Below are 22,473 nucleotides of genomic sequence, written 5' to 3'. Positions count from 1 at the left end.
CACTAATTCCGTCCCAGGGGGAATGGGGTGGCGACAGGAATGGCATCTGGCCACCCTCTGACAGTAACATCGCCAAACCCATAGTAATACGGCCGACTCCGCGTTGCTATCAGCAACAGTTCGTGAAATATTTCAAGTTCCCTCAAATCACTAAATAATTCTCTTGTAACTACCCTGATTAATTTCAATCAAATAACTCCGTTTTAGCAAAATTAAACATCACGCTGGTCAATTTGATACACCATTTGTCTACTTCCCACTCTTCGTTTGGCTATGAAAATTCGGACAAAAACCCATTATGTAATTTCTAGGGAGTCTCGTTTTCGCCCCGCTCAAACACCTGACCAAAAAGGAAAAAAAAGTGGGACGAATTAAAATAATACAAGAGGTATCCGCAGCTGGCTGCTCGCTGGAATAGAAGGGCCGAGGCAGCCACTTTGCAACAAACTAAAATCTTTAGTTCTTGATACTGGATTATTGTTCTACATTGAAATAGCTTTCTTAAGAGCCATCATTAGCTTTTTCAAGTTAATACATTAAAAGTTATAATTTTCTGAATTTGCGGTAAGAGGTCCGTCTTTCTGCATATGCTAATTTAATTACGCTGCAACGTTGAATGTGGCTCATTTGTTTTGTCTTGAACAGTGATTTCATTTAATATGCAAATTTCTTACCCAGTTATAATACGTCATGTACTTGTTTCAGTGACTGGACCCCTTCAGCCCGGCGCACGCACGAAGGAGCTGGACTGTCACCTCCTAACCTGCTACTTTGACAGACATGACTGTCAGAAAATTACTGCGGACAAGAACTTGTATCCCGAAGTAAGCTACCTCCTCACTTCTGACGTATGGAACGTGTCAAATGCGTGCCGAGCAGCCACGCCTCCACTCAGACTGGTGGGTGGCTCACGTGCTTGATTTCGCTCGGTGAGCAGAGGGCTGCACAGCCATAACCTACCCAAAGGACAGAAATCATTATCATCGTCATCATCGCTGAAACAGCGAGAGAGAGAGAGAGAGAGAGAGAGAGAGAGAGAGATATGGATATCAGAGAGAAACCAGTCATCGGACTGAAATGAAAATGATCGTATGGTATTTATTGGCCGGGATGTTATCCCCTTCGGGGTTCGGCCGCCGAATTGCAAGTTACCGTGTCCAGATTACGCGCCTGCAACTCTCGCTTCCCGCGAAGCAGACCGGTACAGCGGGCCCCGGACCGAGTAGGGGTCAGCCTGGCCGGTCGTCCTGGAAACACAGACGCTTCCCAAGAGACCACTAGGAGGCGTCCACGGCGCCGCAAGAGGCCGCTACAGCAGCGGACCTCTTTCCTTCCGCTCGACACGTGACTGCAAATAGAGCCAGCCATATCCATGCGCAGGAGCCTGAAGAGGCAGTTCACGCCGAGCGAGCCCTCTGGTGTCGTCCACCGCCGCCAGCGCACCGGAGCCATCCTCGCAGGGCCTCTACTCGTCCTCGGACTCAGGTGACGGCAACGTGGACTCCGCGCCGCTCTTCACGAGTCGCCCGGGGCTTGGTTTGGTGAAGTTGTGTGGTTACTACAGACAGTTTATGTTTGCAATAATCTCTGATTTAGTTATTGGTAGGCTTGGAGGATCACTCCTACCTCACGAATATTTGTTTTGTAAATTTTGGAGAAAGACTTTAGTTTAAATAAAACCGCTATAACTCACACTCTGAGATTTTCCTATCCGCGGACGGCGGATATATTACAAGTCTTTTTAGTTGACGCCACTTCGGCGACATCCGTGTCAATGATGAAGAATATGATGATGAAAGACACAAAACACCCAGTCCTCTGACTGGAATCGAACCCGGGCCCCCTTGCGTTGAAGGCGGAAACGCTACCGCTGCGCTACGGAGGCGGACATCGGCGGACTGAAGACTAGAGCTATAATAAACGTTGTAAAATATCTCTTTTTTTTTCTCGTGGATGTTCAGTCGGTCCTATAAGCGGTATTTCACCCACGTATAATTATGTAGATCTAAATTTTTCTCCGAACATTACCACTTGGGATGAAGGCTATCTATGTATTCCATTGGACAACCGCCTCCGTCAGCGCCTGCAGAGTCTGATATCCTCGACGCTGGAGTGGATGGGCGGGCACCTACAGACGCTGCGAAATTTCGCTTGTTAGTAAAATGTTGCCTTGCTGGTAAGTACTTGATGCTCAGAGGTGCACTGCAGTGAACTTGAGACGGCATCCCACCCCCGCAGTGTACCGCGCGCTAACGAGAGAAGCGCAGAGTATTTTTACCCCGCGTCTGGCCGCATTCCTACGGCCGACACGCCCTTTGCATTTCCTCCATCATCAGAGCCTTTTACATATCCGGCAGACGGCTCCGCAGCGCGCAGTTTTTGCAGGAATAATTTCGGCGCCGCGCGTGCTCTCTCTCTCACACACAATTTTCGGGCGCAGGCCGCGAAGTTGGCGCCCCGCTCGAGTGCGGAAGTTGCTTCTTCGCGCGGGCGCCGAGTTTTGGGCGGACTTGACGCGCCCGCGGGCTGGAGTTGTCTTAGCGCGCTAATCGCATTACACCTGGCCGCCGGCTTCGTTAGGGGGCGCGGAGAGGCGAACAGACGCGAGCAGAAGAGCTCCCAGCGCCCAGGACCCGTCGCCACACCCCAGTCCGCCTCCAGTCTCGCTCCACCTCTGTTCCCGGAGACACAGACTCTACGCCCAGATCTCAGAAGAGACGCTGCGCCACTGTATCAGTCGTTACGATACACCTGAGCCAAAAACAAAAAAAAATAAAAACTACAGAAAAGAGATAAAATAACACCTGTCATACATATAACGTCCCCCAAATGTTGTTGTCGTAGTCTTCACTCCAGGGACTGGTTTGATGCAGCTCTCCATGCTACTCTATCCTCTGCAAGCTTCTTCATCTCCCAGTACCTACTGCAACCTGCATCCTTCTGAATCTGTTAAGTGTATTCATCTCTTAGCCTCCTTCTACGATTTTTACCCTCCACGCTGCCCTGCAATACTAAATTCGTGATCCCTTGATATCTCAGAATATGCCCTACCAACCGATCCCTTCTTCTAGTCACGTTGTGTCACAAATTTCTCTTCTCTCCAATTCTTTTCAATTCCTCCTCATTAATTATGTGATCCACCCATCTAATCTTCAGCATTATCCACCACAGCAACGGCTGAGATCGCGAAAGAGCTTCCTCAGAACATCCGAGAAGCTCACCATTTCACCAGAGAAGGCGAGGCTGGAGTTATGGAAGAAGTCGACGCCTCACCTGCAGACGCCAGAAGCTGAAGAACTACCGCCTGGACACAACGAGAGCTGGCTGGTGTGGAAATCTTTAAACAGATTACGATCAGGAGTTGGACGACCCAGACACAACCTGAAGAGATGGGGCTTCATAACAGAAGATACGTCCTGTGATTGTGGACAAGAACAAACCACAAGCCACATGCTCCAGTGCTTTTTGTGCCCTACATCCTGCACGAAGATTGATCTCCTGCAAACCACTCCAAGCGTCTCGGAGGTTGCAAAGTACTGGGCACAAGTAAATAAATACAATTTGTGTATATATATGTACATATTTATTGATGTGTAAGACTACTGTAAATTTGTACGTTTCTGATTCGAGAGCTTCTACTCTCTACTTGTCTGAACTATTTACGTCCACGTTTCACTTCCATACAAGGTTACACTCCATACTAATACATTCAGAAACGACTTCCTGACATTTAAATCTATACTCGATGTAAACAAATTTCTCTTCTTCAGAAACGCTTTCCTTGCCATTGCCAGTCTACATTTTATATCCTCTCTACTTCGACCATCATCAGTTATTTTGCTCCCCAAATAGCAAAATTCCTTTACTATTTTAAGCGTCTCATTTCCTAATCTAATTCCCGCAGTATTACCCGATTTAATTCCACTACATTCCATTATCCTCGTTTTGCTTTTGTTGGTGTTCATCTTATATCCTCCTTTCAAGACACTGCCCATTCCGTTCAGCTGCTCTTCCAAGTCCTTTGCTGTCTCTGACAGAATTACAATGTCATCGGCGAACCTCAAAGTTTTTATTTCTTCTCCATGGATTTTAATTCCTACTCCGAATTTTTCTTTTGTTTCCTTTACTGCTTGCTCAATATACAGATTGAATAACATCGGGGATAGGCTGCAACCCTGTCTCACTCCCTTCCCAACCACTGCTACCCTTTCATGCCCCTCGCCGGCCGTTGTGGCGGAGCGGTTCTAGGCGCATCAGTCTGGAACCGCGCTACCGCTACAGTCGCAGGTTCGAACCCTGCCTAGGGCATGGATGTGTGTGATGTCCTTAGGTTAGTTAGGTTTAAGTAGTTCTAAGTTCTAGGGGACTGATGGCCTCAGATGTTAAGTCCCATAGTGCTCAGAGCCATTTGAACCATTTTTTCACGCTCCTCGACTCTTATAGCTGCCATCTGGTTTCTGTACAAATTGTAAACAACCTTTCGCTCCCCGTACTTTACCCCTGCCACCTTCAGAATTGGAAATGTATAGGATCCAAATTGTACGGATGGTAACGGATTCCAAACTGGATATTTTGGAATAAGGAAACAAGTGTCGGCTGTGCTGTGCAGTACGAGGTACTAAATGAGCCAAGTGTGTGTGTGTGTGTGTGTGTTGTGTGTGTGTGTGTGTGTGTGTGTGCGCACGCATTCGTAAACTCATTATTTTTTCATGATCTCCTTTTACGATGGGCGTTGAATACGTAATGTAACTAGTCTTTTTCTGAAACCAGGTTGGTCTTATTCGGGATTCCAATACACCACATTATTCCCCACCATTTTGGCTACAAAATACTATGTTTCTACATAATTTCCGTTCAGCGCGACGGCTTTAAGCCACCTTACTGGAAGGACCGTATGCCACCATGGTACCATTCTACTGGTCGATGTCACAGCCAGCATCTCGCTGCATCAATAACCTCCCCATCGTCCACGTACTGCACCCCGCGCAGTGCATCCTTCATTGAGCTGAACAGATGGAATTAGGAAGGTGCGAGATCCTAGCTGCTGGGTGGACGCGGAAGAACAGAAAAGTTATGCGAGTGCCTTGCGTTGCAATGGAGAAGGATGATGATGATGATTTTTGGTTTGTGGGGCGCTCAACTGCGGGGTTATCAACGCCCGTACGAAGTCCCAACCTTTGCGCAGTCAAATCGCGCCACTTTCAGGAATGACGATGAAATGAGGACAACACAAACACCCAGTCATCTCGAGCCAGGTGAAAATCCCTGACCCCGTCGGGAATCGAACCCGGGACCCCGTGCTCGGGAAGCGAGAACGCAACCGCGAGACCACGAGCTACGGTCAAATGGAGAAGGAGAAGTTCGTTTGCATTTCTGTGGCGATGAGCACGCTAAAGTCTTTTCTACAATTTTCTGAGTTGATAGTTGTATCATGAGGTAACGGCCTTGCAGCAGTGGATACACCGGTTCCCGTGAGATCACCGAAGTTAAGCGCTGTCGAGCGTGGTCGAGACTTGGATGGGTGACCATCCAGGCCGCCATGCGCTGTTGCCATTTTTCGGGGTTCACTCTGTCTCGTGATGCCAACTGAGGAGCTACTCGACCGAATAGTAGGGGCTTCGGTCAAGAATACCATCATAAGGACCGGGAGAGCGGTGTGCTGACCCCACGTGCCCCTCCTATCCGCATCCTCCACTAAGGATGACACGGCGGTCGGATGGTCTCGGTAGGCCACTCGTGACCTGAAGATGGAGGTTTTTTTTTTTATAGCTGTATCGTGAGAAAGGACATCAAAAGAATAACCCCTTCAAAGTTCCAGAAGACCGTCGCCATGACTTTACCGGATAAAGATTTGGCTTTGAATGTTTTCTTCAGAGGAAGGGTGGTGCGGCGCCACTCCACGGATTTTCTTTCCGGTTGGACCCCCTGTGACAATGTTCGAAAAAAAAAATTGTAACGCGCAAGCAGTTCTGCACAGATGGTCCTTCGTTGCTTTTTATAGTGCTCTGTTGGACACCGAGAAACCCTGTGGACACTCACCGACTTTGAGTACCCGAATTGGCGGACGAGAGTCTCAGCACAAACAACGAAGACGCCTAGTCGATCACCTCGAATGAGAGTGTCCGCACGTTCCAACATCGCGCGTCAATATTATGTGCGGCTGGCCGACACGCGGGGGATCGTACAGGTTTGCGCGATTTGTTGCGATGATCACTATGTGATTGAAAATCGATTTTGCTGTCAATAAACCATCAAAATTACGGCCAACGCTGACCTTCCTTCTAATTACTAAGTAATCCCTCACATTAATGGCAAGAAAGCCCATGTATATCCTGCCCATAGTGGTGAGCCTGCGCCACATCTTCCCAGAGACCTCGGCAGCGTGATGTACGACATCTCGCTCCCGGGTTCCAGTTTTAAAACGCAGCTTAAACTTGTTTTTGAATGTTTCCATGTTCATGTCCTCAAAATTTTGTTGATTCATTGTTTCGTAAATGTCATTTTCTTTTAGTGTAACAGGTACATCACAAATGATTACCATAAAGGGTTCCGCTTCTTGGGCGTCGTCCTTTACATTACCTCAAGTGACGCAGTTGAGCGACTACTGTAACGTGCTGTTAGGTTTCTCCGACCACTTCTATGTTTCAGTCTCGCGGCTACGCTGTCAGAGGGTGCTGATTACTTCTCTTTTGTTTCATCCACTTGGCCGTTCTCCTGGTTGTTTCATCAATCTTACTTTATTGTGTTAACTCCATATTCTTCTTCTTTCATAAGTTACTAATTTTTGAAAAAAAAAATCATCGCAAGAGTTTTTCAGAATCACGTATTGCTACTTAACCCTTTATTTTTTAATAATTTTTACTTTTTTCGTGCTTTTATTTTAAGTGCATGTTTTCCACATGTAAAAAAGTAATGCTTTTCAAAAAAAAATGGCTCTGAGCACTATGGGACTTCACATCTGAGGTCATCAATCCCCTAGAACTTAGAACTACTTAAAACTAACTAACCTAAGGATATCACACACATCCATGCCCGAGGCAGGATTCGAACCTGCGACCGTAGCGGTCGCGCGGTTCCAGACTGAAGCGCCTAGAACCGCTCGGCCACTCCGGCCGGCTATGCTTTTCAGTCTGGTGTAATTTATTGTTTTAATACGTAGAATTTCTATTAATTGGTTTGGTTTTTGTATGTTTTTCTGCAGATCTGAAGATGATCATCGGTGATTGGAACCGCTAGTCTAAGGGCCAAAATGTTTTGTGATCATAGCCAGTAACAAAAGAAATTTATTCTAAATTTCTTCTATTTTAGTTTAAGGATAAAAACCTTTCTAAAAAAACAGAGTTAAGATTCAGTTTTATTTGTGATATTTGTTGCCAGCAATGTGGATCTGATAATGATTACCCAGTTACGCGCAGTTTACATTTTTCATTTTTGCGCAGTGTTATCTGCCAAGAACAATTAACCTAGAACGTGAAGCAGTAAATCCAGGTAATGCTGCAGGTTTCAGCTATACCAACTCATATTCCATGCCGGTCTGGTGTATTCACGTACTTACTACGAGCAGGATAGGAACCAAAACTTAATCAGGACGTACACAGATACTGAAGATTACTCAGCTGCATGACAGGTTTCAAAGACAGCGCCTGGAGGATGAGAAGTAGGAGAGGGATTAGCTTTTCCCGAAGAAAGGCCTGGAGAACTTTGTTCTCTGAGGAACAGCGCGCCTCGCACTGAGAACACTCATTCTTTGCTGAGGCTTCGGCCAATTTCTTCGACGGGCCTTCGGAGACTTCTGGAAGGAGGACAGCAGGATTAACGGTTGTCGTCCCCTCATCCCTGACCTCAGCAACCATTCACTTTATCTGCTCACGCACATGACGCTGTCGAGAATTCGTTAACGATGTAACGCTACGAAATAAAAAAAAAGACCCTCCTTTCGTTATCTTCCTGACCTCTCTCTTACCCTACAGAAAAATTGACACCCAAGTTTACAGTTCCGATGGTGAAATTGGAATATGACGAAGACCGAGATGTTGCTGTCACCCAGAAGCACCACCATCTCATCCTCGTACTCCTCAGGGTTTGTGTTAACATAATTATCACACTAGTATTTTTCTCTGTTCCATTATCGGGAATTGGTCTCCTGAAACTGAAGCAGTTAATGGTTCAAGTGTCTCTGAGCACTATGGGACTTAACTTCTGAGGTCATCAGTCCCCTAGAACTTAGAACTACTTAAACCTAACTAACCTAAGGACATCACACACATCCATGCCCGCGGCAGAATTCGAACCTGCGACCGTAGCGGTCGCGCGGTTCCAGACTGAAGCGCCTAGAACCGCTCTGCCACACTTGCCGGCCTGAAGCAGTTAATGCATATCCTGAGACTTACAATACTGCTACCGAAATAAAAGTAGTAGTGTTCAGGGAGAAAGAACTGTACGTTGCACAACTATCTAAACTGGTACAAATAAAGCAAATTACTTATATTTACCCTCACCACAAGCATTAATAGTGTAGTGGTTATCAGGTACATGGATGTGTGTGATGTCCTTAGGTTAGTTAGGTTTAAGTAGTTCTAAGTTCTAGGGGACTGATGACCTCAGATGTTAAGTCCCATAGTGCTCAGAACCATTTGAACCATTTTTTGGTTATCAGGTCCGCTACACAAGTTTTATACGCAGTTTTCATATCATGGATAGAATAATACGAAAATGGAATCAATTCACGAAACACTCGCGTGGCCCACTATAGATTATATAAGGGGTGAGGAAAAAGTTCCCGTTCGAAGCCCGTACAGTCTTGAATAGGTATGCTAATCAGGCAAAATCGCCTGCTGCACATCCTCGTCCGGCAGGAATCATCGACCCTTCAAGGCCTTTTTTAAGGGACCGGAGGCATGGCAACCGTATCTGGAGGGATCAGGACTGTAGGGCGGTGCTCGAATGCCTCCCGCTTGAGATGCCATAACATTTGCGATACGGGGATGTGCGTTATCGTGAAGCAACGGCACCCCTTGTCGCACCCCCAATGGTTTTCGACAGACAAGCTGCCCCACACACATTCTTCATTCTCCTAAGAATGCCTACCGGTGTTTGTCCTTCGGCAGCCAAGAAAAGAATAATACCACGTCCGTCCTGTTTGGCCGTATTTGCCAAAAACGACACCATAGCTCACTTTTCTGCGTTTAACGAACGCACGTTGGAAAAACGCCAACGCTGTGATAACCTGTTGCCTGTTGCTTATCCGTATTGTTTGTTTTAACTTTAGACAACCAAATTCTTGAAAACGAAGCATCCTGCGATAAAAAGTTCTAGTAGAAAAGTTAATGTTAGTAAAGGGGACACATGTCTGCGCTGTTAATGGCCATCTCCTAAATATCAGTCCTGCGTGGACGGGTTCAACTTTATATTTTCAAATGGCACCCTCCCTCCCTCCGATTTTTATTACATATTCGAATACTACGCCAAAAAAACACTTTCGGTTTACTCAAACCATTGCTTTCCATTCGTTGTACATGGCGCTATAATCGACAAATATGATGTGTGTCTGCTTTTGCAATTAAGACCCAATGTATTTGACTCTAGTTTTCATTTACGATGTAAATGTAAATCTTTGTATTCTAACGGTTGATATTGATGTGCAAAGGTTACTTGAGAGTTGCAAATGCGATAGTACAGTACAAATAATATGGTTAGGCACTGTCATTTCTGGCAGATAAGCTGTTTGTATGGCAACGAAGTTTTCTGTTTCGTGAGGAGGTTGATCGTGGTGAGCCCCTGAGCCACAGGAATGTATGATATCGATGGCCGCGCTCGAGCCCCGTCACGAAGATGACTGCTTTTACTCTATGTTTCCATCCAACCGCCGTAGCTCTCATTGGAATACGCGCACCTGCCATGGATACTCTCCGAAATCAAGCACACCAATGCTGAGAGACTAGGGGACTCAACAGTATCAAGCATCCCGATGGGAACAGAAAACTATTACATCCACGTCGTTGTTCCTGGATCACGCTAAACTTGGTTTCTAACTATACACTGAAACGGCTAACCATACTGTACTGTAAAATCAAATTTGCAACATTATGGTAAGTTTCAAACATAAATCTCAACACTTAGATCAAGATCACAAATGTTTACACTTATATTGTAAGTGAAATGTAGAATCAAATGCGTCGGTTCGTAATTGCAAAAACAGGCACAGTACATTTTTATCGATTAAAGTTAATCAAAAACAATTTTTATGAAAATCGTAGGTATTTTTTTGGCGTTGCATACAACTACGCAATAAAAATTGGGAGGGGGGGGGGGTTCACATTTGAAAATACAGTAGTGATCTCTTCCACGCAAGAGGGGTGGAGCCGGCCAGGGTGGCCGAGCGGTTCTAGGCGCTATAGTCTGGAACCGCGCGACCGCTCCGGTCGCCGGTTCGAATCCGGCCTCGGGCATGGATGTGTGTGCTGTCCTTAGGTTAGTTAGGTTTAATTAGTTCTAAGTTCTAGGCGACTGATGACCTCAGAAGTTAAGTCGCATAGTGCTCAGAGCCATTTGAATCAAGAGGGGTGGTTAGGAGATGGCTAGTTGTAGTGCAGACAGACGTCCCCTTTACTAATTTTAACTTTTCACACAGAGCATTTTTATCGCACACTGCGTCATTTTCGAGATATTTAATTGTCTTAAGTTAGCAAACACCCTGTATACCAGCATCAGAGTCAGGAGACTAAAGAGATGCTTGATACACATTACAGTGACTCTGCACCTTCGATTAGAGCAGTTTATAAGTGGTTTCAAAATTTTCGGAGTGCCCATATGGGCACCAGTGATGCTGAACGTTCTGGACGCCCTGTGGAGGTTACGACACCAGAAATCATTGATAAAATCCATGATATGGTGATGGATGACAGAAGAGTTAAGGTGCGTGAGATTTCTAGTGCTGTGGGCATCTCGAATGAATGGGTACATAATATTTTACATAAACATTTGGACATGAGAAAGCTATCCGCAAGATGCGTTCCGCGATTGCTCACGGAATCATGTGAAGTGTTGCAAGGATGGTTTGCAGCTGTTCACGAAGAATCCGCAAGACTTTAAGCGTAGTTTCCTCACTGTGGATGAAACATGGATACATTACTATACTTCTGAGACCAAAGACAAATCTAAACAACGGGTTACCAAGGGAGAATCTGCACCAAAACAGGTGAAGACCATTCCTTCGGCCGGAAAGGTTATGGCGACTTTCTTTTGGGATTCGCAAGGTATAATCCTCATCGACTATCTGGAAAAGGGTAAAAATATTACAAGTGCATATTATTCATCGTTACTGGACTGTTTGAAAACCAACCTGCAAGAAAAACGCTGGCGATTGGACCGTAAAAAAGTGCTTTGCCATCACGACAATGCACCAGCACACACCTCAGCAGTTCTGGACCAAAAATTAATGGAAATAGGATTCCAACTCGTTTCACATCCCCCCTATTCTCCAGACTTGGCTCCCTCGGACTAATATTTGTTCCCCAATTTGAAGAAATGGCTGGTGGGACAAAGATTTTATCCAAACAAGGAGGTGATTGCAGCAACTAATAGTTATTTTGCTTACTTGGAAAATTCCTATTATTCGGAAGGGATCTACAAATTAGAACAGCGTTGGACAAAGTGTATACATCTAAAAGGAGACTATGTCGAAAAATAAAAAAGGTTTACCCCAAACACGTAAGTAGTTTTTATTTTTGCACGGACTTTTCAAATGCCTCTTGTAAATGGGTGTGGGCAGTACCAGATAGGACTAGCATGGGAATATACAAAGTCTACAAGGAAAGGCGACACGAATGATCACAGGTTTGTTTGGAAAACAAAAAAACTGAATTGACAGACACCTGAAGACGGACCAAACTATACCGTGGAAACCTAATTTCAAAGTTTCAAGAACAAGTTCAAAGTGAAAAATCTAGAAATGCAGTACAACACACTTCGTAACGCTCCTGTAGGAATTATGAAGACACGATAATACTAATTACAGAGCTCAGAGAGGCTTTACAGCTATCAGCTTTCGCCAAGTTAAATACGCGAATGAAATACGAAGCAGCCTTAATACGTGGTTCAATGAAAAATACTCTCTGCCATACATTCCACAGTGATTTGCAGATACTAATACAGAATAAGGAAGATTAAGAGCTTAATCTCCCGTCGACAACGAAATTGTTAGAGGCGGAGCACAAGCTCTGATTACGGAAGGGCCGGAAGGAAATTTGCTGTGCTCTCGCAAAGGAACCATCCCGGTATTTGTCTTAAGCGATTTAGGAAAATCATGGAGAGCTAAATCTGGATGGCCGGACGGGAATTTGAACCGTTGTCCTCCCGAATGCGATTTCAGTGTGCTTACCTCAGTCGGTATATAGAAGGAGAACCATCACATCCAGCTCAGCGGCGTTACCCTAAGACCATGCACGCCGAGCTGCGATCGTTTGAGGATGGAAGAGATTTCAAGTACCCCCTTACCGCACGCACGTGAGTATCAGTAAACAGTTGCTCGCTCACAGTAAGCTGCAATGGATGGAGCAGCGACGTAAGACGGCGGTGTTTACCCCGGCGATGCAGGGGATGACGAAACAGATTTGCGCTAAGGCGCTGCGCCCTTGCCGGTTTCCGGCCCATCGGCGCACTGTGGAACGTAGACCGCGACAGGATTAGGCACTCGCCCGCCGCTGTACGCAAACTCAAACAGGCGCCGCCTGGATTATCGCGAGCTATACGGCACACAGTAGCGGCGTGCCGCAGCGGCACGCTGCCCGCAAGGCGCCGGCGTTAGCTGGGTTGTCTGCCACGCAGGGGCTGTTGTGAGCTGCTCATCGACAGAAGCCATCTAATATGCACGACTCCATTGACTGCAGGAGCTACTGGAAAACTAAGTAGGACTTTCATTCGCGTTTTTGTTGTCCTAGTTTCAATTATTTTTTACCGACTCTGCCGCCATCAGTACTAGAAATAGTCAACATTTCTATGCCTACCATGTGCTATGAACAATAACGCGTACAAAATATCATACACAAAGCACTCATCAGAACATAACACGCATAAAATAATTATAATATTATTATTATTATTATTAAAGATCATTAAACCACGCGATATCAAATTCGTTGACTCTAACAACTCAGAATCAAACTGTCATGCTTCAATAAAACATTGAATGCGGACAACGCTACAGATCTGTAAGTTACAAAAGCAATATATCATCCTGGAAACAAAGCGATATCTTCCATCCTAACATACGAGGACTATTCGTTTATTAAGGTACGATCAGTCGAGAAATGGAAACCACAGTGAAAATAAAAAATGTTTTATTTGCAACAGTTGGCTACAACTTCCATCTAGTTCCCGCATAGTCGCCACTCCGGCTTAGACATCTCTCGTAGCGTTGTACCAACCTTCCAGTACACTTGTCACAAAATTAGACGCCTGTGTTTTGCGGCAATCCTGTACGCTGGTATTCAGCTCGTTGTCTGTGTCAAAACGTTGTCTCCATAGTCAGCAGTTCGTGTGAGCAGAGACGAAAGTCAGAGGGAGCCAAGTCCAAGCTTTATGGTGGGTGATCAAACATTTCCCATCGAAAACACTACAGGAGCGTCTTTACTGCCCCTACAGTGTGCGGCCGATGAATGTCATAGAGAAGCAAATGCATGACATATACGTTATGTAGGCTGCCTCAGATCCGGCGAAATCTCAAAACAGGTACTCGGCGAGAGACACCATTTTCTAGGCATCTTTACGTGCTAATTGCGCGATCAGAACTGAAAAGAGCGACGTCACGCGATCGACGGGCGTACTAGAGACACTGCCCAACACATAAGTGAAAAGCTTCATCGCATTTTCACTGTGATTCCTATTTCGCACCCGACTCGACCTTATTTTTCTAGACCTTACTTTCCGAATAGCCCTCGTAGATTACGGGTTACGCAGCAGATCAGTCTCTCATCACAACCTACATTCAAAAGATTCTTTTGGAAGAAAATACAAATTCATTCCAGTATGGGTCAAAGCTTCTGGAAAAACATCATTCACACAGTTCCGAAGATAATGGTTCAAATGGCTCTGAGCACTATGGGACTTAACATCTGTGGTCATCAGTCCCCTAGAACTTAGAACTACTTAAACCTAACTAACCTAAGGACATCACACACATCCATGCCCGAGGCAGGATTCGAACCTGCGACCGTAGCAGTCACGCGGTTCCGGATTGAGCGCCTAGAACCGATAGACCAGTTCCGAAGATAGTAAGAGCAGCTTAACAGCTCATGCACCCAAGTTGCTGACAATAATTACATACAGAAGAATGGAAGAGAAAGTAGAAGATCTGTTAGATGACGAACAGTTTGGCTTTAGGAAAGATAAAGGCATCAGTTCTGACGTTGTGGTTGATAATGGAAGCTACACTGAAGAAAAATCAAGAGACGTTCACAGAATTTATCGACTTGGAAAAACCGTTCGACAATGTAAAATGCTGCAATATGTTCGCAGTTCTGAGAAAAATAGGAGTAACTTGTAAGGAAATGGTTAATGTACAATACGCACAAGAACCAAGAGAGGGCGATAAGACTGCAAGACCAAGAACTAAGTGCTCGGATTAAAAAGGGCGTATGACAAGGATGTAATCTTTCGCCACTATTGTTCAATTTATTCATAGACGGCAATAAAAGAAGGTTCAGCCCATTGGATTAAAATTTAAGATGAAAGCATATCAATGATAAGATTCACTGATAACTTTGCTATCCTCAACGAAAGTGAAGAAGAATAACGGGATGTGTTTAACGGAATAAACAATCTAACTGGTGCAGAATATGAAATATGGGTAAACAGGAAAAGGCGACATTAACGAGAAGTAGCTGAAATGAGAACAGCGAGAAACTTAACATCCGAGATGCTGATCACGACGCAGATGAAGTTAAAGAATTCTGATAGCCAGTTAGCGAAAATCCAATGACGACGGAGCAAGGACGACATGAAAAGCATTTAACGGTAGTGAGACATGGACTGTGGGAAAACAGGAACGGAAAAGAGTCGAAGCATTTGAGATGTGGTGCTACAGAACAATGTTATAATTAGGTGGACTGATAAGGTAAGGAATGAGGTGGTTCTCCATAAAACCGGGGAGGAAAGGAATCTACAGAAAACGGACAAGAAGAAGGGTTAGGCTAACAGGACATCTATTAAGACATCATGAAATAACTTCCATGGTAATAGAGGAAGCTGTAGAGGGCAAACACAATAGAGGAAGACAGAGATTGGAACATATGTAGCAAATACACTGAAGCGCCAAAGAAACTGGTACAGGCATGCGTATTCAAATTCAGAGTACGGCGCTGCGGTCGGCAGTGCCTTTATAACAACAAGAAGTGCCTGCCGCAGTTGTTGGTTACTGCCGCTACAAAGGCAGGGTATCAAGATTTACGTGAATTTCAACATGGTGTTACAGTCGGTGCACGAGCGATGGGGCACAGCATATCCGAGGTAGCGATGAAGTAGGGATTTTCCCTTACGACCATTTCACGGGTGTACCATGAATATCAGGAATCCGGTAAAACATCAAATATCCGATATCGCTGCGGCCGGTAAAAGATCGTGCAAAAACGAGACCAACGACGACTGAAAAGAGTAGTTCAACGTGACAGAAGCGCAACCCTTGCGCAAATTGTTGCAGATTTCAGTGCTGGTCCATCAACAAGAGTCAGCGTGCGAACCATTCACCGAAACATCATCGACATGGGCTTTTGGAGTCCAAGGCCCACTCGTGTACCTCGACGGCCACACGACACAAAGCCTTACGCCTCGCCTGGGCCCGTCAACACCGACATTTGACTGTTGATAACTGGAAACATGTTACCTGGTGGCCTATTCTGTACCTTTCCGCCATTTTGCCGATCGGGTCGGTACGTGAGGGCACTAAACGGTCTTGTTTTCGAAGGAGAACCCCAACAATATTCTGTAAGCATTTCGGAAGCGATGCCGAACGGTACTAGCGAACAGAAACGCTGTTGTCAGTTACCCTCGCACCAGCCAATCAAAAGCAATCGACCTCAGATCCGCGCATGCGCACTGCAGCGCCACAGCCGTACGAACTCGAAGCGGCTACCAGCCGAGACAGACACGCTATTCTTCACAATTTCACAGTACTGAAAAGTGTGGTTAGAGTGCGGAATACTGTTCAAATTCCGCTGACCACGTGGTTCCAGTGCTCTGGAAACTGTCATAAATGTCACATTATCTGATTTTATTCTCATTCACATCGACGTCTTGTTTTGGATTTTACGCTTCGAAATATGAGTTAGGAATGGAGTGTAGTACCACACTGTACAAAAACATCTATAGAAACAGCTGAAAAATTCGTCATTTTTACTGTTTTCTGTCGTTCCTTAGATGCTTCAAAATTCATGGAGGTAAGTTCCGTCTATGCAACTAACTGAAGGCAATTTGTTTATTGCCATACGCGTTTCGGTTCTCTTATTCGTGAAGATGCTTCACAAATGAAAGAAGCGAAACGCGTATGACAATAAACAAACTGCCTTCAATTAGTTGCAAAGATGGAACACATCTCCACGAACCAGAAAAATCGTTTGAGAGAGAGTCAACGAATAAGAAGATGCACAGAAAGTGGTTGTAACTCGCTCCTACATATCCAAATGATGAAGTAGCCTACTTCCCTATATGATACATCAACGATTTGGTTCATAAAAATAAAATTTAAAAAAAATGCGTTTTCGAGAGCGTGTGGCGAGTGCAGCTATAGAAGTTCGTTGTCTTTATAACATGCATCTGATGAATCAAAATGTTTCATGTATGGTGATATAATCTGAAAAAATTGTGGCGGGAATCTTTCATCTCTGTCTACTGTTGATAAGGATTCGAACGCAGATAAATACTTGTGACAAGCTAGAGTATAAAGACGATTGCTGCTAGTTTCATTTGCAATAATTTACGTTGTGCTCTTGGATTCCTGTCTTACCACACTCTCGGGAATAGCTACGTATTCAGAAAAAATGGTGAATTGTTTGTGTCAAGAAAAAGTATAAATGTCACCGTCAGTTGTTTCACCCACAGCAATTTCATCTTTCCTTTCTTAAACATATGGAAGTCGCGAAATCGAAGATACTCGTTACTGAGAAAGCGCGCTCTTATGTGTAAATAACAACGAATATTTCAGAAAAATGCTTAACTTTGACGATTAACGAAGTCCCAGAATGTGTTACAAATACAAAGAGGAAAAAAAGATATTTTCGTACTCAGCCGTACGCGATCCTACGTCCTTTGACACGGCAGTCTTTTTTTTCCTAAATCTCATTTTATTCGGTTTTATTCGTTGCATCTGCTCGGGGCGGACGTTGTAAGACATCCGTTTAAGATCGTTGTTGATCGCTTAACTCAGTTTTTTTTTTTACTACAGAGGGCAGCTAGCCCTCTGACCGAACACACTGAGCTACCGTGCCGGCAACAGTTCGTTGCCTTACCAACTTAGCTACTACAACTTGTATGCCTTCAGCGCTTTATTCCCGTCGAGAGAGACGCAGGCTAACTTCGTTGCCGAATGATGCGGGCGTAAGCCGTAAATGCATGAAATTTTGGAAGGTTTCCTCCATCACGCTTCACAAAATTCCTTTGCATTGTTACTTGAAAATTTTAAACGCATTTCGATAATTAATAAGTAAACCATTTGCGGAAAAAAGTACGCGAAGCCACTAGCAATTTCAGATAACACTCATGTAATATACGTAAACATAGCCGACCTTTTGAAATTTAATGATTTTTTAAACTCTTAATTACCAAAAAACAGGTGTTTTGTGAGAATATTGGTGAAACAGTTTTCTCTGTTACAATCATTCACAGTGACAACAAAACAAACCCTATTTCTAACAAAGGAAAATAGTGTATTATGAACTCACTTTCCACCTGGGCGCGTCCTCGTGATTCTTCAGTAATACAACCACTAAATCCGAATCTAAAACCGCTCAATACGTTTAAAATAACAAATTCTAGGTGTAAATAAACCACACCGAACCGAACGAGAGGGCCATATCGAAATCCAAAACCTCTCGGTACAGTTGTCGAAGAAGGAAGACCGATCGGTAACACGTCTCAGAAGCTTACTGAACAGGAACTTCGGATAAAGAACCTACTGCACCAATCGTTATGAACGATACAGATTAGGGCCCCTGGTCGGACGAATCTCGTTTCAAATTGTATCGAGCAGATGGACTTGTACGGGTATAGGGACAACGTCATGAATCCATGGATCCTGCATGCCAGCAGGGAACTGTTGAAGCTGCTGGAGGCTCTGTAATGGTGTGGGGCTTGTGCAGTTGGAGTGATATGGGACCCCTGACACATCTAGATAAGACTCTGAATCGTGACACGTACGTAAGCACCCTGTCTGATGACCTGCACCCATGCACGTCCATTGTGAATTCCGACGGACTTGGGCAATTCCAGCAGGACAATGCGACACCCCAAACGTCCAGAATTTCTTCTGAGTGGCTCCAGGAACACTCTTCTGAGTTTAAACACTTCCGCTGGCCGCTAAACTCCACTGACATGAAGATTATTGAGCATATCTTTGATGCCTTGTATTGTGCTGTTCAGAAGAGACCTCCGCGGACAGCCCTGCGGAATTCATGGTATTAGTTCCGTCCAGCACTACTTCAGACATTAATCGAGTTCATGCCACGTTGTGCTGCAACACTTCTGCGCGCTCTTGGGAGCCCTACACGATAATGGGCAGGTGTACCAGTTTCTTTCACTCTTCAGTGTATATCACCATACTCTGAAAGAAATCTAATTGATATACATTCTAGACTGGAGGACTTACCTTTTTTAAATGATTTAAACTGCTTCACTACACCGAGGAAATCTATTTCAAAGTTACTCATATTGACAGTTTAATATTTTTTGTGGAATCTAAAATTTAAAAACCTCTCTCACACCGGCCTGATTTAGCTTCACTGATCAGGATAGTAAAAACATGCGTATGTTAAGGGAATCTTCATTCACAAAGCAGGCTTATCACATTCACACAGTTCAATACTGTTCTATCCTGATTAAATTGAGCTTAACTTAAATTCCATAAGGGAGTGAAGCAATTTCGAAGTCTCGGTGCGACGAAAATTGTCAGTCGATCTCCTGAAAACATTTGTAATAATTATTAACTTTCGGTGATCACATGGGGAAGACCGGAGATCTGCTGGTAAGACCGTGTTAGCCTATTTATTTGAAGTAACTGGATATCTTGAGCATACAAAACGGCAGGTTCGTCCAGTGTAAATCAGACGTTCCCCACTGATCCCGTGCAACACAGCGTAGTAAGCAGACACTGTTAATAATAATCAGTTAAATAATACGCGAACACACTTACTTTAGTTTAGTTCATGTATTAAATTCCTTCTCATACAGAATCTCATCAAGATGGCGACTAGCTCAATAATACATACATATACATCCTCCTCCTTTCACGACTAATCGGCAAGAAGAAGTCCTTCATTCTTTTCATAAGAGAAAACATAGATATCAGAGAAGCTATTCCAGGGAGTAAATGGACGCTCCAAGGAATAATTGGGCTTGAAACTACTTTGCATTAATAATCGGTAAGATAAGAAGAGATATTTCGAGATATGCACTGAGTTATATAATTTATAAAATTTCTGAAAATATCGCGGAGAGACCGCTGCAAGAGACATTACAACAGCAGTTCTTGATTCGAATTCAGGAATATTTATTTCGTCTTTTTTGGTGAAGGATTTCGGAAAAGCGTGTTTAGTAAGACCACTCAAGTGGCACTGTAACATTAACATCTCTGTCGCACAGTGAAGGTAATGATGGTGTCTTGTCGCTGGGGTACTTCAGCCAGAAATGTTAAAGACTTCCACATTCTTACTATGGAACACTGTGACTGAGGGAGGCGTCCTACTTTCTTTGTGGTGCTTATCGGTTTCTGTTGTGAGAAGGATTCGACGTGACTCGCCTGTTTTAATAACATGAAGCCCTGCTCTTTGTGCGTTTTCGATGCCATTAACCGGCTTCGTACGGCGCCGCCGCCGGATCGGACGGGCGCGGCAGTGAGAATGTTAATTGACGGCGGGTACTCAGAGGGACGCAGAAGGCGCGGCGGGGGTTCTCAGGAGCTGCCCTCCCATCCCACGGAGCCGGGCGCTATTTTCCTTCGTCTCGACGCGCGCGCGCGGGGAGGCAAGGATGGCCACAAAGGAAACCATTCCGGCCGGGCCATTACGAATGACTGGCGCACAACGACGCTTCCACTGGCGTAACAGTCAGCAAAAAATAAGAAGGAAAGAAGCGCCTTAATTGCGTGATCCCAATCGGCAGAGTACGGACGTCGGCAACTTCTGGACGGCTGAGGATGACGGCGTGGAAGCGAACGTTCCGCCCGCTGCGCAGATCTTTATCTGCGACAGCTGCACGTCCGATATTTCTGTGTTTCCTCCTGATGCTTGCTATCCCTCCATCGATCCATCCACTTTCAACCTAAACTGGTGGCGCGATAGGTGTACGGGAAGGTGTCGTCGTTGGGTCACTGTAGGAGGATACAAGATGACTAGGAGAGGATTTGTGATTGGTGTAAAGAATGGCAGCTAACTCTAAATATAGATAAATGTAAATTAATGCGGATGAATAGGAAAATGAATCCCGTAACGTTTGAACACTTCATTAGTAGTGTAGCGCTTGATACAGTCACGTCGATTAAATATTTGGCCGTAACATTGCAGAGCGATATGAAGTGGGACAAGCATGTAATGGCAGTTGTGGGGAAGGCGGATAGTCGTCTTCGGTTCATTGGTGGAATTTTGGGTACATGTGGTTCATCTGTAAAGGAGACCGCTTATAAAACACTAGTACGACCTATTCTTGAGTACTGCTCGAGCGTTTGGGATCCCTATCAGGTCGGATTGAGGGAGAACATAGAAGCAATTCAGAGATGGGCTGCTAGATTTGTTACTGGTAGGTTTGATCATCACGCGAGTGTTACGGAAATGCTTCAGGAACTCGCTACTGTGGAAATTTAGAGAACCAGCATTTGAGGCTGTCTGCAGTACAATTTTACTGCCGCCAACTTATATTTCGCGGAAAGACCACAAAGATAAGAGAGATTAGGGCTCGTACAGAGGCATATAGGCAGTCATTTTTCCCTCGTTCTGTATGGGAGTGGAACAGGGAGAGAAGATGCTAGTTGTGGTACGAGGTACCCTCCGCCACGCACCGTATGGTGGATTGGGGAGTATGTATGTAGATGTAGACTCGCATTCCGGAGGACAGCGGTTCCATCCCCTGTCTGACGATCCTGATTTAGGTTTTCCGTGGTTTCCCTGAACCGCTAAAAGCAAGGACACGATGTATTTCCTTCCTTATCCTTCCATATTTCGAGTGTGCGCCTTATCTCAAATGGTCTCGTCGTCGACGGTACATATAACCCTAATATCCCTCTTTTCCCATTCCCCATACCCATTCAACATAATGTATCATCCATCTGCTTGTATCTTGTACGAGTATATTGCCACCTGTAGCGCACGCCCCTTTATCTTACTTCAGACGCTTTAGTGCAGTGGTTCCAACCTTTTCCAACCTTTCTTAGACCGTTACCCCATGAGTGCAATCAGGCATTAGCTCTCCCCTCCTCCTGCCATCTGTTGCCCCCCCCCCCCTCCCCCGCATTATCAACAACTTTAGCACCTAACTAAACTATAGTATAAAACCTTTTCATTGAACATTTTTATTTTTAAAGTTTTGAAAGATGAATGATATTTAGTGTGTGTGTGTGTGTGTGTGTGTGTGTGTGTGTGTGTTTGTTAGAACGAATGGCGAAGGAATTCGTGGTGAATCTCAAATGCTACACACAACTTCGTCTCACAAAAGAAAGCTAACTGTCCATAATGACGGTACCCACTTGTCACAAAACAAGTTTCCCCTATATTACTCCTCTCCATTGCGGAATTTGTTTGACCTGCACACTGTAACCCCATTTAAAATGAAACAAGTTCAGATCTGTTCACTATAATTACTGTTCGTAAATCACTTCGTTGCTGCACTCCTCACTTCTGCTCTGGCAGAAACTGGCCGACTCCAGGCTGTTAAAGCTTTGTGTCTAACCTCTCTTAGAAATGGCTCTGAGCACTATGCGACTTAAATTCTGAGGTCATCAGTCGCCTAGAACTTAGAACTAATTAAGCCTAACTAACCTAAGGACATCACACACATCCATGCCCGAGGCAGGATTCGAACCTGCGAGAGTAGCAGTCGCGTGGTTCCGGACTGAAGCGCCTAGAACCGCCCGGCCACCGCGACCGGCGATGTTTCAGAATGAAGTTTTAAAGTTTGGGGCGGGTTCCTTACACCAAACCAAGGAAATAATGTCCTGTAAATCTGGGCTTTAAAATGAATACCTTGAGAGTTAAGAGCACTTGTTCATCCTCGATACTG

General features: G+C 44.8%; 1 protein-coding gene across 1 annotated transcript in view; it reads right to left on the bottom strand.

Moving 5' to 3' along the window:
- LOC124712253 overlaps positions 1-1,452 on the bottom strand; it is a 113,146-nt gene extending 111,694 nt beyond the window's left edge. The window contains exon 1 of the mRNA XM_047242548.1: positions 1,366-1,452. Coding sequence (XP_047098504.1) covers positions 1,366-1,452 — 87 coding nt within the window. The remainder of the gene's footprint in view (positions 1-1,365) is intronic.
- Between the last annotated feature and the right edge of the window lie 21,021 nt (positions 1,453-22,473).

The sequence above is a fragment of the Schistocerca piceifrons genome, chromosome 8 (genome assembly GCF_021461385.2).
Source record: "Schistocerca piceifrons isolate TAMUIC-IGC-003096 chromosome 8, iqSchPice1.1, whole genome shotgun sequence".
In the NCBI taxonomy this organism is placed as follows: Eukaryota; Metazoa; Arthropoda; class Insecta; order Orthoptera; family Acrididae; genus Schistocerca; species Schistocerca piceifrons.
Note: the sequence above shows the minus strand (reverse complement) of the source record. Positions and strands in the feature narration are given on the sequence as shown.